Below are 17,111 nucleotides of genomic sequence, written 5' to 3'. Positions count from 1 at the left end.
TAAAATATAAATTAGTATCTCACATAAAACTGTCAAATTACATAAAAATTTTTGCATGCTGTTTCTTCTCGTAAAATTAGATTTAGAGCATTTTGTAAATGTTTTTAATATGTCAGTAACACATTAAACATCTAAGTCCTTCAAGATCTGGCTTGGAAATTTCATCCAGTGGAGTCAGCAGTCATGTGACCATCACTAATTACATCCCCACCTGTTCCACAGAAAGAACCTATTATAGATACCTCCAAGAATAGAAAGCGTTTCTAGTTTTACCTGAGCTGACAAGAGTAATAAAAAGGGTCCCTCCACCACTGACCATTTTTACAACTGCAAAAGACCCCTCGTCACATGACTTGAAATGCTCTGAAATTTGCACATTTGAAATGTGCAGCTCTACACTGAGCCTGGGCTTGCTTGCACTCATCAAATCATTATAGGAAACACAGGAAAACAGCTTTATTCAGGAAACACAAGGAAACTTCTGTATGCACTTAGCATAACTGATAACAACAGAGATGAAAACCTAAAAAAATAAAAACAAATGAATTCCAAAATAACTCCATTTCCAGGAGCGTTCCGATTAATGACTTGAAACTAAATGGCTGTAGATAACAGTTAGCTGGAAAAAAAAAAAAAAAAACTGAATTGACAACTGAAATACAGTCATACTGGTCAGGGAACTATTTACAAGGCCTTTACTACTGCTTAAAACAGCACCAACTCAAATATATGTCAGAGTAGAGGCCTGTGTTAGAAGCTCAGAGGTCATATCCACTATAGATCTCAAAGGAAGCCCACTGAGGAAGCCCCGATGCTTGGCCCGCAGTTCCAGCAGGGCATCAACGATCCTCTGGCGGCCTACATTTGGGTGGCGCTGTGACAGCCGGGCCATGATTGTGTCAAAGCTTCCCATGGTGGCGTAGTGCTGTGGCACACAGGTGCCAGAGGCTGTGGGCGAGTCGCAGACATTGGTTAACCTGTCCACACTACAGCGCGGCCCCTGAATCAAAAACATAATGACATCTTAAAGGTTTGGAACAAAAAAGCAAAAATGGTCTGATATTAGCAAGAATTTTAACTAATTTATAAAATAATTTATACACATATTTTTTAGTATTTCAAAGTACAAAGTGATAGAAAATTAACTCGTTTTGGGCACGGCAAACTTTCTAAAAAGCCTTCCACTTCATACTTACTCCAGGTGATGAACTGTAGGTTACACCCTTCGTTCCCAGTCCATCCCCGGCAGCTTCTGCTTTATGGGTTTTTGAGGTACTGTGGGGCGGATCACTGATCAGTTCAGGATCAGCTGAGGCAGGCCCACGGAGTTGCACCACCTGGACAGTGTGGCCTTGGAGGGAGCACCCGTGTAGATCTTTAACTGCTGCCTTGGCATCGCTGGGGCTCTTGAGATAAACAATAGCTGCCCTACATAAGCACAGACAAGATTGTATTTCATTAATATAATCTTTAATAACGCCCCGAACTACTGCATTCAGCATTACTACAAAGTCTGTAAAGATTAATATAAAAAAAACGAACACTATCTTTAAACCTGCTACCGCTACCAGTTTAGTAACTGTAACCTTCACAATTTGGGTGCAGAACTGTAGTCTCTTGATGATTGCTATACCGGTACAATGAGATTAGGCAAAACAAGTAGTCATACTAGTTCAGCAAGATTTTCCTGCAAGAAACCTTATGAAACTATTTTAGGCCATGGTTATTTACGCTCTGATACTTAACTTTAAAGGTTTGCTATTTACGGAGATTGATAATTAGTGTGTCTAGGAAAAGTGTAATGCAGTAAATACCATTTCATTTGAAAACCAACTCCAAAATTCTAAAGTGACAAGTGTTAATATTTTATACCTCAAGTTGAACCAGTGGTTAAATTCAGCGTTTGGGCATACACGGGAAATGCTTACCTCATATTGTTGCTGAAAGTGGAGATGCAGACATTGGTGGCATTGTACTTCTCAAACCAAAGCAGCACTTCATGCTACAGAAAATAGAACATTTAGTGGTGGCTGCTGCCTCCTAGAGGCCATAGTTAACTTCACATTTGTATGCATTCTACCTCAGTGATATTGCCAGGCAAGCTTGTAATGCACAAGAGTGAACTGTGGTTTGATTCATCTCCATCAGTCCCTGTGAAAGAGTAGCAAACATGAGACAGTCAACTAAATCAATCAGCCAACAGCAATAAGGTGCTTTCTTAAAGAACAGTATTTCAGCTTCACAACCATACTTTTACGCTTCTATAACAGCAGTTTTATATTTTGTTCCATTTTGTAGTCCATACTTTCTTTCCTTTCATTCAGTTTCTCCATTTTTCCATCTTGATTTGGAGACCCAAGTTCCTCTTCGGCATCAAACCAAGCCTCGCTGCTATTCGGATCTTTGATGACACCTACCATAGCATGCATTTAAAACACTGCTGAAAAATGATTCCGGTTTATTTCTCTTTCTTCAATTTGAGATTCATACCAGGGTTCTTCTCAGCGGAAGCTCCTGGCTGCTTGGGTAAAAAGATCAGAGTTTTATCTCGCTTGTTGCGGTCACCTTTTGTGTCATCCTATTCAGAAAGGACAAATACTGGCCATTATAAATGTAACACTCATATTTCAGGTACAATTATTGATTCATCACAATTTAATCAAATAAATAATAGTATGTGAATGAATTACCAAAACAGCATCAGTGTCCTGACAAACTTCAGTGCTCAGTACTCTCATCTCTTCACTTTCTTCATCCACTCTGTGGCCACTTGCAATTGCACTTGCAAGACATAACGATATAATACTTTGAATTTACACAAACAGCAAAATTCAGTATATAGTGTGACGAAACAGGGCTCAGGCAAACCATGCTGATATTATGTGGGGAAAAGGTACAGTAAAACGGAGAACAGGACAGAAAATTTGGGGTTGTGAGATTTTTAATGTTCTTGAAAAGAAGTCTCTTATGTTTACCAAAGCTACATTTATTTGAACAAATATACAGTAAAACATTAATATTGTAAAATATTAAATTTAAAACAGCCGTTTTCTATTTGAATATATTTTAAAATATAATTTATTCCTGTGATGCAAAGCTGAATTTTCAGCATTACTGCAGCTGTCAGTGTTACATGATCATTCAGAAATCATTGCTGCTCAAGAAACATTTCTTAGTGTTGAAAACCATTTTATCAGCATTCTTTGATGGATAGAAAGTTCAAAAGAAGAATCTTTTCATTATAAAATGTCATTACTGACACTTTTAATCAATTTAATGCATCCTTGCAGAATAGAGGTAGTAATAAAAAAAAACAGGGATGTAACGGTACACGTATTAGTACGGGTCTTTCGGTTCTGTACGCATGTGTACCAAACGAATACAGTTCCCCCCCCCCATATACTTATATTTTACTAAACCTGTTGGTCTTAATTAAAATGTATGTTTAAATTAATCTGTTATGAAACATGCTATGACAGCCAGTGTGTAATTGAATATATTTTAACAAATAACCTAGACATTTTATTTATAAAAGTTAATTTAAAAACTGCAATGTGCAATTTACATATATATTTTTTAAAGTTGAGTGTTGATCATCAATTTAAAAATAAATTAAATTTAACCCCTTAACTGTCACTCACAGTTTTGAACATAGACATTAAAGTGCACTATCCAAACTTAAATTTTTATAATTCATGAATGAAAACATTTTGTAACATGATTTTAATGTACCATTTCCATGGTAATGCAATGTCTGATTTTAAAATGGGTTTCAAAGGATGAATTTTGAGATTTTGTGTTTTCAACTGATCATTTCTTACGATTTCTAATACGTGATAGAGAAAAAGGCAACTAAGAAGACTTTCTGTGACAAAGGTCAGAACTCCTGTTATGATGTAGATTTTTTCAGGTGCACTCTTGTCATGAATTAATCTATTACTTTTACTACATAATTTAACAGAAAAAGTGGTAAAATACCTATTTAGGAGTCTTAGACCTTTCCAACGATATATAGTTTGTCATGACTAGATTAGGATTTAATTGTAAAATAGTGAAGTAAACTTAGGCGTCCGTATACATATTTGTGTACTGTTACAACCCTAATAAATATGTATACTTGTTTTGATTTGAATGAACCACTGTCTACACTGTCACCCTCTAGCGTCCTGGCTGTGAAATGCAATGTGGCAGCACAATGTTCAAGGTTTCCAATTATGCTTTCTTTGACATCTCCAACAATACAGTGGTGGCCAAAATTATTAGAACACTAGTATTTTCACCAGCTAAAAAATGGTTTTAAGTCAGTTATTTCTATCTTTTGCTGTAGTGTGCCAGTAGGAAATATCAGTTTACATTTCCAAACATTCATTTTGCCATTAATTGTAATAATCCAGTGAGATTTTTGTTTGCACAAGGAGTTTGTGCTCCACAAACAGCCAGTGGTCCACACAGAGATCTGATCTCTTCATGAAGAAACCGAGACTCAAAAGATTCAAAAACTTACCTGCAAAGCTACCTGAAAAACTATGCGCAAGTGCACCTAGGACAGGGGTGGGCAATTAAATTTTCCCAAGGGGCCACATGAGAAATTTGGGTGGTTGCATAGGGCTGGACCAATACACTTAACTAAGTTCTGCCCAATATATTTTATATCTCTCTATAAATGGAAGATTACAATCATACAATGAAAATGTGGAGCACACAATTATACCACTAGCTAATGAACACTCACAAAGACAGTTTTGAAAATGTGCATTTTTTTGCAGCGTTTCAAAAACTACCATCACAATTTTGAACAAAAAAAAATCAAGTATTTCAAAGATAATGGACGTGATATTCGCAGTCAAAACCTGAAACACACATTCTCATAGAATGTATTCATTAGTACCAATAGCTATATTGGACCATCTCTTTATATTTTTCTAAACCACTGACACTTTACTGATGTCTGGACTCTATTTTCAGTCTATAAACGATGAGGAAAATAGGATACACATGCGTTACGGGCGTGCCAAAAAGAAGAAGAAAAAAAAAAAAAGACCCGGCCTATTTGTAGATTTTCTGTGATTTACAATGCACAGCCCAGAAGCAACAATATCTGCCGGATGGAAAGGGCTGGCTATTCACAACATAAAATATAGCCTGCATAGGCCATTTTTTTTAATTTAAATAAATTTGTTTTTGTGTTTCAGAGGAAAAATAAATGTTACGAACGGACATTTCTCTGTTACGGACATGATAGTTCTGAAAGCAGAATTTATCCGACAATGGAAATGCGTAGCTAAAATGCTTTAAAAACTTTAACAGAGATGTCTAGCTGGTAGGCTATCTAATAGGGCTGCCCCCAACAACTTAACTAGTCGTTCATTTAAGTCATTATTAACTAATCGCATGTTTATATTAAAGCTAATAATCCAATGAGCTTCAATATATTCCATGCTCAAGCACATGTAGCCTATAGAGTTTGCCACCAAGTACAGGCAAAAGTCGCCTAATGATTATGAATGTGTTGGAAAAAAGGAGATATTTTAATTATTTATTAATTCTCTCTCATCTCCAGAGTAGCCAACTGGACGCACCTTTAGAGAGAAATGCAACCTTCATACAGATTACAATAATCAGGAAATATTTGTTTTTGAATTGGTTCATTTAAAAAGTCGACATTTTAAACTTTCTATAGCTATAGCCTATTTTACATGTCTGTGAGGCAGCTGTACGCTGAGTTTCGGTTCTTTTTTCTGACGCGCTCCAGCTTCAGAGATGGCAGAAAACGCATCCTCATTATTTTACAAAAGCAACATTTTGTTGTTTTTATGAGTTTGCAGGAATAAAATTAGTTTTGAACGGATTTTAAGTTGTTTCGGAATCAGGAAACAAAGCAGTTGCCTTGCGTACACCTAATTACATCTATTTGCGATTGACTTTAATTCACGAATTACCCGGTCAAGGATAGCCAGAGGGCCGGAAGCTGCTTCAAACACAAAGGATGGTCACGCAAAGGTAATTGATAGAAAAAAATAAAAATAAAATGAGCATCCTCATTTTACAGTATTTTTACACAAGTGCCTAAAACTTTTAACAGTGCTGTAGCTTTGCAGGTAGGTTTCTTGAAGCATCTTGGAGACATTGCCACGGTTTTAGTATAGATTCTCAGTTTGTTTGTTTCTTTATGTCATTCTAGACAGACTGGATGATGATGATGATGTCAGACTCCTTGTGCAAACAAAAATCTCTCTGGATTATTACAATTAATGGCAAAATGAATGTTTGGAAATGTAAACTGATATTTCCTACTGACACACTACAGCAAAAGATAGAAATAACTGACTTTAAAACATTTTTAGCTGGTGAAAATACTAGTGTTCTAATAAATTTGGCCACCACTGTACCTCATATCAGGGATTTACAACTTCTGTGAAAAGATTACTTTTCAAGGATATTTATTTGAAACATGACCACCTACCTTCCTGCACAGTCAAATGAGTTTAAATGGTCCTCAAGCACCTGAAATGACAGCTCATTACTGATATATATATCAGGTATGATACATTTCCAAACATTTAACAATTCCAGATTTTGTCATACCGATGCTGGGCTGTAGTTTGCCCTTGTAGTTATCTTTTCAGAGTCTACTGACAGGGGCTTAAGGTTATCCAGAGGAGTGCCTGCTAGAATCTGCTTCCTCATCTCATGGTAATCTTTCTGTAGTGTATTCAGTGTTTCTGCCATGCCGTCTGGCAGGCCCTCAGTCCTAAGGAACATGCACAAAATAGCTGACCTCAAAAGTTAGGACAGAATACCTTAATAGAAAAGTATTGAATTGTCATAATACAAATCCTTCTGTGAGCCATCTCTTACCCCCAAATAACACTTTCACCCAGTGGGGAGGTGAAGTAGCGTCTCCAGCAGTGCTGCTGACACATGACAAACTGAAGATCAAGAAGCCGCAGTTCTGCTCTTCTCACTCGCTGGGCACAGTCGCATCCACAAACTCTCCTGCAGTGGTCACCACCAGGACTAGGGCTGAGAAGAACATGACATGATCCTTCTAGGCATTTTAAAATACATTGCCTCAGTGAAACCACACTAAGTGATTTGATGCAGAACAGTGATGAAGACTGAAGCACTGTTTTACAAAGATAACTATAATAAAAAGCTGTCAAAAGGGGGCGCTTGATGTCCCAGAAAGCAGAATCCTAAGGGTGTTTAATATCTTACTGAAGACATTTTTACACTTAAAAGTATCATCTTCCTAACTTTTTCAATTTAAAGGATGTGTACCTTATGTACAAATGGAAATCCTATACAGCAATCTCTATATAATCTCTAATTTAATTTTTTTTTTTTTTAAAAGTGACATTTACCACAACAACAGCGCTCTGAACGCACTTATACTTGTTACAGTAGTTTGGACAACATTTTACACTTGAAAAATGACACTGAGAAACATTAATAACTACTGAATAAAAAAAGCCAAATCAAAATAATTATTTAAACATTGATCAACACACACACATAAAGCACATCAAAAATGCTAAATAAGATGTGCCAAGTTGATGCACGAGCACCAATGAGGTTTTCAAGCATGAAAAGGAAGCTCAGCTGTTACGATATTCGATGAGCTCCACGTACAGTATGTGCATTGATCAAAGTGACTAAAAGGCTAAATTAAATCTGTTCATCATATAAACTGATTGCATCAATTCACATTGATTACCTTTAGTCTTTTTATGAACTTTAAGTGTCAAAGTTTGGTGAAATGAAGCTCAGAAATCTTCATCAGAAAGTTTCATTAAAAGTATCTTGGTTTGTGTTTAGAGTCTTAAGGCTTTGGAATGAGATGAGTGTGAGTAAATGACAATTTTCATTTTGTGGTAAACTAACATTTTCAGCAAATTACCTTGCCTTTCTGCTCTTCAGTTGTTTCAGCTCATTCGTTGTCTTCTTTAGCTTTATGAATTCCTAGGAGTAAATGATGAGCACGTTATACAAAGCTCATTTGAAAAGAAGAATTACAACTCCAACCAGCCCATTTAGAAAATATGATACCTCTGTGAGGACATCTAAATCAGAAATGCAGACTTCAGTAATGGTGTTCTTTTCAGATGTGGCTATTTGCACAGTCTGTGTATCTTTCTCATGGCTGACAGCTAGCAAGTCTGTGTCAGTGGCAGCATTTTTCTGTTGGAAGATCTGATCAACCTCTGTTGCACATGTAGATGTGAAACAGGCTCTGAAATCACCACAGGCATCTATTATTTGGTCCACAGAAACTGAAGTGCCACATTTGGATTTCAGTGAAGGTCCTACATTGATCTCCTCAATCTGTTGCTCATATACTAAGTCATGCTTCTTTCTCACGTCTTCTTGATGGTCTCCTGACTCATTGTCCAGCTCGAAAGAATTGCCAAGGCAAGAGAAACAATCAGTAGAGTTTGCAGCAGTAGCCATGGTGGCATTTGATGGTTCATCTGATAGTTCTGTACTGCCTTTGGTGGCCATGACTGAATCATTGCAGGCTGCCTCCATACTCCGGGTGCCATCACTCCATGCGGAATGGTCTAAGCTGGTGTTACTGAAACTGTAGTATTCTGGCATAGCTTCCTGATCCAGATTGTGGTAATCTGCTTCTTCCACTTGTACATAAGATTGGTCTTGGTAATTTTGGGTATAGTCATTCCTCTGAACCTGACTCTGCATATCCAGCTCCATGTCGAGGGAGAAATTCGCCTGGGTTGTTGTGTCCTTAAAGTGTTTGGTGTCCTCCCTGTTCTCTACTTCCTCCCACAACTCAGAAAGACACTGGGCATGGGGACACATTCCTTTACTGTATGAAGAAGGATGTGCGGCAGGGCCTCCATAATCATAGCTCTGCGTGCATCTTGTTTTCTGAGTATTAAGGGTGCTCTGTGTGCAACCAACAGTTGCGTCATTTTGGGCAGTTAAGACGTTCAGCTCTTCTTTCACACTGTTTGGTAGCAGCTCAAGTTGTTTCTCATTCTCTGAACAAGAAAGCAATAATCAGTATTCTAGCTCCTAGTGAGGTCTCAAAAGTCTATGGCAGGACTATAACATCTCACCCAACAAACAGACTTTGCCTTCTGAAATCTCAATGTCAAAGCCACAACATCTGCACTTCTTGGAACCAAATGGACAACTGGTTCCACAATTTTGACACTGGGATGCACCATAAAATGATGGGTACCTTGACCTTTAAAACACACACATAGACACATGCATGCATATACATTTCTGCTTTCAACTTTTGAGAGCAACCATCACATCTCAAAATCCAGTCAACAGCCAAAGCATAGAACCCTTCAGTCCCCACCCTTAAATTAATTTTCCCAATTTTTACATTTACAACATTTTACCTTTGTCATCATTTATCACTCACTTAAAGTTAATCTTTAAAAACATTAATTAAATAACACTGTTAAAGGTGCCATAGGTGATTGTCTTCAGAAACATTTTTTGTTATTCTGGTTGAAAGTCTCTTCACATCCTCATAGCAATCATTAAGTTAAGTGGTCTAAATGTATTTATATATTCTGTGGAAGGTGTAGGACCAAGAAATGTTTGTCCAATTAAAACGCTCGGTCCAAGCGTTTTAATTGTCTTTCCTACCTGCCTGTCAACACATGTATTTGCATACCTCTGCGCACCCCGTTCGCGCAGACAGGATACGTCATCAGCACGTTCACGCAGACAGAGCCAGAATGGCAGGCAAACATCAACAACCCGATCTTCCTTCCTGGTATTGTAGTACTTTTACTAACTGTGCTGTAAAGTTTTCTCACCGGTGAATGACACATGATGTAGCCCATCGCTGTTCCCAGTTCCAGTCCTCGCGCTCCCCGCTCTCCATATTTTGCATGTCTCGCTTAGTTAACACACTCGGTTCAGATGACCAGCTCGTTAGAAGAGAGCTCCGTGCATGAACTGTGTTCTGATTGACATGCTCCCTACACAGTGTTCATTGCTCTCTACTCCCTGAGCAGGGAAAATTCGTTTATTTCACTTCAGAACATTCACTCACGGATTTGCGCTGCTCCTCACACACAGACAAAAGAGAAGCGTGAAGTGTGACATAATATACCTCTGTAAATAAATACAATTTAAATTCAGGTCTGGCACACTTTAATGCCCTTTGTATGGAACATAAACGCTCGCTTTGAACTGGAATCATGGCGGAATATCTGGTGATGTCCACTTCGCAGGGCACTTATGACTTACGGTCAAACAGAACAACCGTTGGACGTGATAAGATATACATATGTAATGTGCAGAGCGTGGAGGGCGCGAGGACTGTAATTGGAAACCGTTGATGTAGCCTATTGTAGTAATTTATGTTGTCTCTGGCTGCTCTTTGAGCGTATGTGCGTTCAGGGGGCGTGGCTTTGGACGGCAATTGCAGGGAGGGTGGGACGTTCGCTTTCAGTGCTATCAGGCTAAACTTAGCATTTTCCGAGATCTCCTACTGCACCTTTAAAATGTAATATTAAGCAAATCTCAAAAAGACGGTCATACTGTAAATTATAATGCTGCCCAAATTCACTTGTAACGTTTAAAAATGACCAAAGTTTGTTTTTAACCTCCAAATTATTAATTTATTTGGATAAAATACAGAATGTTTATATTGGCCATTATTGGCTGTCAGCCATAACATGAAAATTATTATTGTCTTATCAACATTAGGCAGAAATTTAAAAGGTGCAATAAAACCGAAATAGCGATAGCTCTTTTCTTCCATATTGTGAGGTACAGGGATGGGATGGATTATAAAAAGAGACAAAAAATAAAAATAAAAACGTAGGGCGGAACTTGGTTCCATCAGTCGGTTGTTGATTGAATAGAGGAAGATCTGAATGTGAGCTTGCTTGCTCGATTGTGAGCAGCGAGTTTAATGAGACTAAATTATTTGAGAAGTCGTCGGAGACGATTCATGAGAAGATCGAGTTACGATATTTCGATTAAAGATTACCAGGCCAACAGAAATGTTTTGAACTTTCATTTCATGCTGACTTCAATATCGGTGCATCCATAGCACCATTTATAAAATGTATTATTAATAAAGCATAACGATAAAACTGAATGGTAACAAAAAAATTAAATAAATAAAAATAATAATTACAAAAAATTTAAAAAAACTTACTTATTTGATGACATAGTTGTTGGAGGGGGAGTGCAGTTTCTGCTGGTTTTTGCTAAATTATAAAATATATATTTTACACAGTATACAGAATGCTTGCTGAAAAAATAAACATCCAGTCTTTAGTAATGTTTTACCAACTGAACTCACGTTTCACATAAACATACTGTCTGTCTACTTGAAGTGCCGGGTGTTTCTGTAAAAATGCCAGAAGCCCTCCCTCTTCTGTGGATGAGAAAGCACAATTTCACTCCAGACCCACAATTTATTTACTGCTCATATGTTTTCAATAACTGAAAGTCATTTTATAATGTATATGCCCTTACTTTTAATTAAGGTTCTGTCCTCTGCTGTTATACATAAGAACCATCCAAGCAACTTTGGATCTGTGATCTCCAGATATTCATTGGCCAAGACAAGCTCGAACAGTGACCTACAATATAAGATGCACAATTGTCTCCCTCAAAAGTAACAAGGCACAGTGGTACTTCAAATTCTATTGATTCAAAGTTAAGTTCTTAAAATTTGATATAATGCAAGCACACTGATTTGTATAAGTAAAAGACTGTTTGTGAAATTTCTTACTGAAAGTGTGAAGCAAATGAGTTGTGTTAAACCTTTGTTCAACAATTGCATACCTCATCAACAGACACTTCCTTCCATCCTTGGTGTTCAGTGGATCATTGTAAAAGCCTTGAGAGATGTACAAGAAATTCAGCAACACGGAGTAAAAAAAGATATATGATATATGTCTGATTACACTAATTATCTGATAGATTCACTTTTTTTGTTCTACCAGCTTACATTTATGACATATCTAAATTATCTATACGCTCGCCAAGTCCAACTTTTAACCGAGTTCTTCTGAGGTGTTGACCGTTGACCACACGACCGCGACGCACGAGCCCCCCACAGATCATGCGCGCGCCGAAAACGAGCGATGGAGCTACATAACGTTACCTAAATCTGGTAACTATCTACTACACTGTCGACGCTGTATATCAACGCGAAAGTAAGCTATTTTCTACGAATATGCGAAACTTTAGATTCATTAACAGTTACATTAGCTGCTCTATGGAAATAAATAGTTCTAGAAGAAAGTGCATTAAACTGCAAAACTATTTGCACTACAGTGTTTATTATTACGATGATAAATTAAAATAATATGATAAGAAATACCAGTAAGTTTAAAATATCAAGCAGGTTAAGGGACTTTTTTTTTTTTAAAGTAACGTTACCGCTTAAAAAACTGGAAGCGGTTGACACCGGAAGCACTGCACATTCAATTTAAATGCCCGCGCGCTCGAAAATTAAAAAAGGACCAAAGTTTTTTTTTTTTTTTAAATTAAGAAAACTCCATGCACGAAGGAAAAATTGGTAAACCCACGATTCATTCCGAATAGGATAACAGGGTAAAGTGGACCGTTATATATTAACTTACCCAAAATAGGCCAGTTTTAAAGCCTCCTTCAGAAATGATGACCAACCCAAAACCCGAATTCTTTGGGTTCGACATAACTTACCATTAATCTCGTTCACTGCATTATACGCACGTTGGTCAAAGGGAATGACTGGCCACATGGCTCTGGCAGAAAGATCCTCGTATGTTATTGAATGTAACTCAAAGACAAACGGTAACGGTACAACAGGTTGAGGGTACCACATGTTCTGAAACAATTTAAATGACCAAATTCAAGACAAAGACAGTTAGAATATGTTTGCACCAGTTAGTCGACAACAAAACTACGATAGAGCTTGTCCACCTCAGGTTAAGCGCCCTGTTAATGATTAACGTTAGGCGCTGCAGCTGCGCGATTTATTAATAAACTGGCGCCAGGTAAGCATGCAATTTACATATAAATTACACGAAAATGTCGCACGATAGGAGAGTAAAAATAATTACTCTCACTTGTGTTATTATTAACTTGACGTTTTTGACCAGCCAGTTTTAACCCTCACTGAGATGTTATCAGCGCAGTAGTGAATGAGTTCTGACGGAAAATCAACGATTAATTATTTTACGTCATGACGTATTGCATTGTATCGTCAAAATTATGATGCAGGCACATATATCTGTTTATGACCGTTCTTTTCTTTTTATTTATAAGGGTATTTATTGTGATTTCTTGTCTCCAAGTTCAGTTTAACACAAGCACGATGCAGATAATTAAAATAACAACAAAAACTAGACCATAAATATAATTCACATTAAATACTGAAAGTTTTGCCTCTGGTTTTACAAAAACAAAAGCAGACATGGCTACATTTTTGCAATTTGTATGGCGTGTCCCTAAATTAAGTGCTTGGTATTAAATATGGTAAAAGTGGGTAAAGACTTTTTAATAAAATTTTCTCCTTCGTCCTCTACTGACCCTTACAGAAACCAAGTGAAAAACAAAACCGAAAATTATTAAATTATTTATGTATACCTTGTTAACCAAAATCATGAGACTCTTTAGTTGTTATATAACCAAATATGGTTTTATAAAATGAGCATAGATTCCTAGTGTGCAGATGTAGCTTTGGTTAGTAGCGTGTGAATGCAGTTATTAATATGGCCACTAGAGAGAACACAAACAAAGATGAATGAACCCGCTTTATGACTTGGATTGGGTTTATAATAAGCAGGAAAAACCCATCTTACTCTTAACCAGTTATTGGGAAAGAAAAAATAATAATAATTAAAAAAGAAAAAAGAAAGAAAGAAAGACACGCCTTACCCTGTGCTTTTTTTTTTTTTTAAACATTCAGATTAATTTAAAGAATAAATGCTTAATTTATTATATCATAGGTAATTATATTATGGTAAATTATAGCATAAAACGAATTACTTAATTAATCAATTAAAATAAATTAAAAGATCAGTGTCTAAATAAAAAGGTCAAGCTCTGAGTGCCTGTCAGGAATAGCCTGGTCGGAAGTAAAGTTAATTAATTAAAACATGTATTATAATCACAGTTAATTTAATTTCTGTCTGTGTCTCAGCAGGTGGACAGCTGCTTACACGGCAAAATAAACAGTAGTGAGTTAGATCATGTCACATCTGTAGCTCTGTCTTGCTCCATTGTACTAAAAGACGTACCCTAAGCAAATGGTATGCATTAGCTGTCGGTCTGCTAAGTGAAATCAATACTTCACTAAAACAGTCATTAGCAGACCACAGTGCAAAATATATGTTAATGGAACTAGCCATTAACTTCTTTGCATGAATGTATAAATTGCTTATAGTGTTCTTCTCTATTGAATTAGTCAGTTATAGACTACAGCATGAAGTTTGCTAGAAATAAAATGGTTGTGTTGACTGCAGGGTTATTTACAAGGAAGTAGGTGGGTTCAAAGGTTAAGTGCCTTTCTAGAGCAGAGGGGGGTAAGGAATGTTGCCACGGTGATCTAACATCAGCCTCAAGCTGGAGCATCTCTGGTTTCAGTTCCTGGATGAAATTTATCAAGACAGACTGCAATTATGAATTCAGTATTAGTGTGAGAATGAAAAGATAAGGAAAATGCTCAAAGTATAAATGCACTGTGTTGTGCAAACAGTATACAGCTCATAAATGGGTTTGAATGAATAATTGAGGCTGTGGATGTTATGACATAAGTGCAAGATATAGTATCGCACATGCTGCTCACCCATCCATACAAAGTTATTAAATAATCATAGATGGGAGGCCTACAGCATGACCATATGAGCAGACACACATTAGCTAACCATCTAAAGCCCTGATGAAAGGGCAGTGCAGCCCCTGGGACAGCAAAAGGCCTTTAACTGAATAAAGGCTGATCGATACAGAATAGAGTTTCAGATTCAGTGCAAGAAAGCAATTGCCAGCCCATTATCTAAAACAGCCTTTATAGTTCTCACATATGAACAGAATAATATATATAACATAAGGTACTGTATATAAATAATTAAATTAAATTATATATATATATATATATATATATATAAATTTTGTAACTGACTCAGCAAGGATGCATAAAATTGATCAAAATTGGTAGTAAAGACTTTTATATTGCGCTTGTGTGTGTGTGTGTGTGTGTATATATATATAATGTATATAATAATATATGTACAGGTGCATCTCAAAAAATGTGAATATCAGCAAATGGTGGTCACACAAGATACTGACTGGTTTTCAGACCCCCCCGGACCCCCCCAATACAGTAAAACTGCACATTTTAGAGTGGCCTTTTATTGTGGCCAGCCTAAGGCACACCTGTGCAATAATCATGCTGTCTAATCAGCATCTTGATATGCCACACCTGTGAGGTGGATGGAGTATCTCGGCAAAGGAGAAGTGCTCACTAACACAGATTTAGACAGATTTGTGAACAATATTTGAGAGAAATAGGCCTTTTGTGTACATAGAAAAAGTCTTAGATCTTTGAGTTCAGCTCATGAAAAATGAGGGCAAAAACAAAAGTGTTGCGTTTATAATTTTGTTCAGTGTATATTCTAGATTCATTATGTAAAGTAACACATTTCAAAAGTTTTTTTTTTTCATTTTGATGATTTGAGCTTACAGCTCATGAAAGTCAGAGTCCAGTATCTGAAAATATTAGAATATTTCTTAAGATCAATCAAAAAAAGGATTTGCAAAACAGAAAAGTTCAAGTATGTTCATTTATGCACTCAATACTTGGTCGGGGCTCCTTTAGCACAAACTCCAGCATCAGTGAAGTGTGTCATGGAAGCGATCAGCCTGTGGCACTGCTGAGGCACTATTGAGCCCTCAGCTCGTCTGTATTGTTGGATCGACTGTTTCTCATCTTTCTCTTGAAAATATCCCATATATTCCAAATGGGGTTCAGGTCAGGCATGTTGGCTGGCCAGTCAAGCACAGTAATATCATGGTTAGCAAACCACTTGGAAGTGGTTTTGGCACTGTGGGCAGGTGCTAAAGTCCTGCTGGAAAAGGAAATCAGCATCTCCATAAAGCTTGTCAGCAGATGGAAGCATAAAGTGCTCCAAAATCTCCTGGTAGACGCCTGCATTGACTTTGGACTTGATAAAACACAATGGACCAACACCAGCAGACATCACAGCACCCCAAATCATCACTGACTTTGGAAACTTCACACTGGACTTCAAGCAGCTTGGATTCTGTGCCTCTCCACTCTTCCTCCAGACTCCAGACCTCCAAATGAAATGACAGATTTCCAAATGAAATGCAAAATTGACTTTTATCTGAAAAGAGGACTGTGGACCACTGAGCAACAGTCCAGCTGTTTTTCTCCTTAGCCCAGGTAAGATGTTTCTGATGTTGTTTCTGTTTCAGAAGTGGCTTGTTAGCTCTTTTCCTGAAGATGTCTGAGCGTGGTGACTCTTGATGCACTGACTCCAGCTTCAGTCCACTCCTTGTGAAGCTCTCGCAAGTGTTTGAATTGGCTTTGCTTGACAGTATTCTCAAGCTTGCGGTCATCCCTGTTCCTTGTGCATCTTTTCCTACCCAATTTCTTCCTTCGTCAACTTTGCATTTAATATGCTTTGATACAGCACTCTGTGAACAGCCACACCTTTCAGTAATGACCTTCTGTGACTTACCCTCTTTGTGGAGGGTATCAATGATTGTCTTCTGGACCATTGTCAAGTCAGCAGTCTTGTGGTTTCAAAGATCAAGAGATACCCGGAATTTATACTGTAGGGATGTTCGTTTAATGAAACTCAAATGTAAATATTCTAATATTTTGAGATTCTGGATTTTTGACTTTCATGAGCTGCAAGCTCTAATCATCAAAATTAAAACAAAACAAAACAAAAACTTCTGAAATGTTTTACTTTACATGTAATGTATCTAGAATACACTGAAAAAAATATTCATTGAATTTACTTTTTTTTTTAAAGGTAAGTGGTAGCAATCAATTTATTTTAGCTACTTTTAAAGAAATTTTGTTGACTTACTTTCAACATGCTTTTATTTTTTAAATGTAGCTAAAATAAATTGAGTGCAACCACTTA

The 17,111-nt window shown here is 37.1% G+C and overlaps 1 protein-coding gene across 6 annotated transcripts; it reads right to left on the bottom strand.

Moving 5' to 3' along the window:
• Window positions 1-51: 51 nt before the first annotated feature.
• Window positions 52-13,152, bottom strand: rbm44 (RNA binding motif protein 44). Of its 6 annotated transcripts, none has more exons than XM_058786325.1 (19): window positions 13,062-13,152; window positions 12,676-12,820; window positions 11,791-11,845; window positions 11,479-11,585; window positions 11,303-11,377; window positions 11,156-11,207; window positions 9,081-9,211; window positions 8,050-9,002; window positions 7,901-7,962; window positions 6,859-7,023; window positions 6,586-6,751; window positions 6,464-6,504; window positions 2,691-2,781; window positions 2,491-2,578; window positions 2,306-2,413; window positions 2,081-2,151; window positions 1,929-2,002; window positions 1,197-1,428; window positions 54-1,000 (listed from the first exon to the last, which is right to left on the bottom strand). In XM_058786325.1, the coding sequence occupies exons 2-19, from the start codon at window positions 12,815-12,817 to the stop codon at window positions 722-724; spliced, it is 2,892 nt and encodes a 963-aa protein (XP_058642308.1). In that variant the 5' UTR covers window positions 12,818-12,820; window positions 13,062-13,152; the 3' UTR covers window positions 54-721. The 6 variants fall into 6 exon arrangements, with proteins under 6 accessions (XP_058642309.1, XP_058642308.1, XP_058642307.1 ...); XM_058786327.1 differs by having other exon boundaries at window positions 55-1,000; window positions 12,676-12,737; window positions 13,062-13,128; XM_058786326.1 differs by lacking the exon at window positions 13,062-13,152 and having other exon boundaries at window positions 52-1,000; window positions 2,491-2,518; window positions 12,676-13,034.
• Between the last annotated feature and the right edge of the window lie 3,959 nt (window positions 13,153-17,111).

The sequence above is a fragment of the Onychostoma macrolepis genome, chromosome 09 (assembly GCF_012432095.1).
Source record: "Onychostoma macrolepis isolate SWU-2019 chromosome 09, ASM1243209v1, whole genome shotgun sequence".
Taxonomy (NCBI): Eukaryota; Metazoa; Chordata; class Actinopteri; order Cypriniformes; family Cyprinidae; genus Onychostoma; species Onychostoma macrolepis.
Note: the sequence above shows the minus strand (reverse complement) of the source record. Positions and strands in the feature narration are given on the sequence as shown.

Excerpts from the sequence above, each read along its gene's own strand:
- rbm44 (XM_058786325.1), bottom strand. The coding sequence starts at position 12,817 with ATGTGGTACCCTCAACCTGTTGTACCGTTACCGTTTGTCTTTGAGTTA. Across the intron at positions 11,208-11,302 it reads ACAGTATGTTTATGTGAAAC|CAAAAACCAGCAGAAACTGC; the intron begins GTGAGTTCAGTT and ends TTTATAATTTAG. Across the intron at positions 2,782-6,463 it reads TCATTTGACTGTGCAGGAAG|TGCAATTGCAAGTGGCCACA; the intron begins GTAGGTGGTCAT and ends ATGTCTTGCAAG.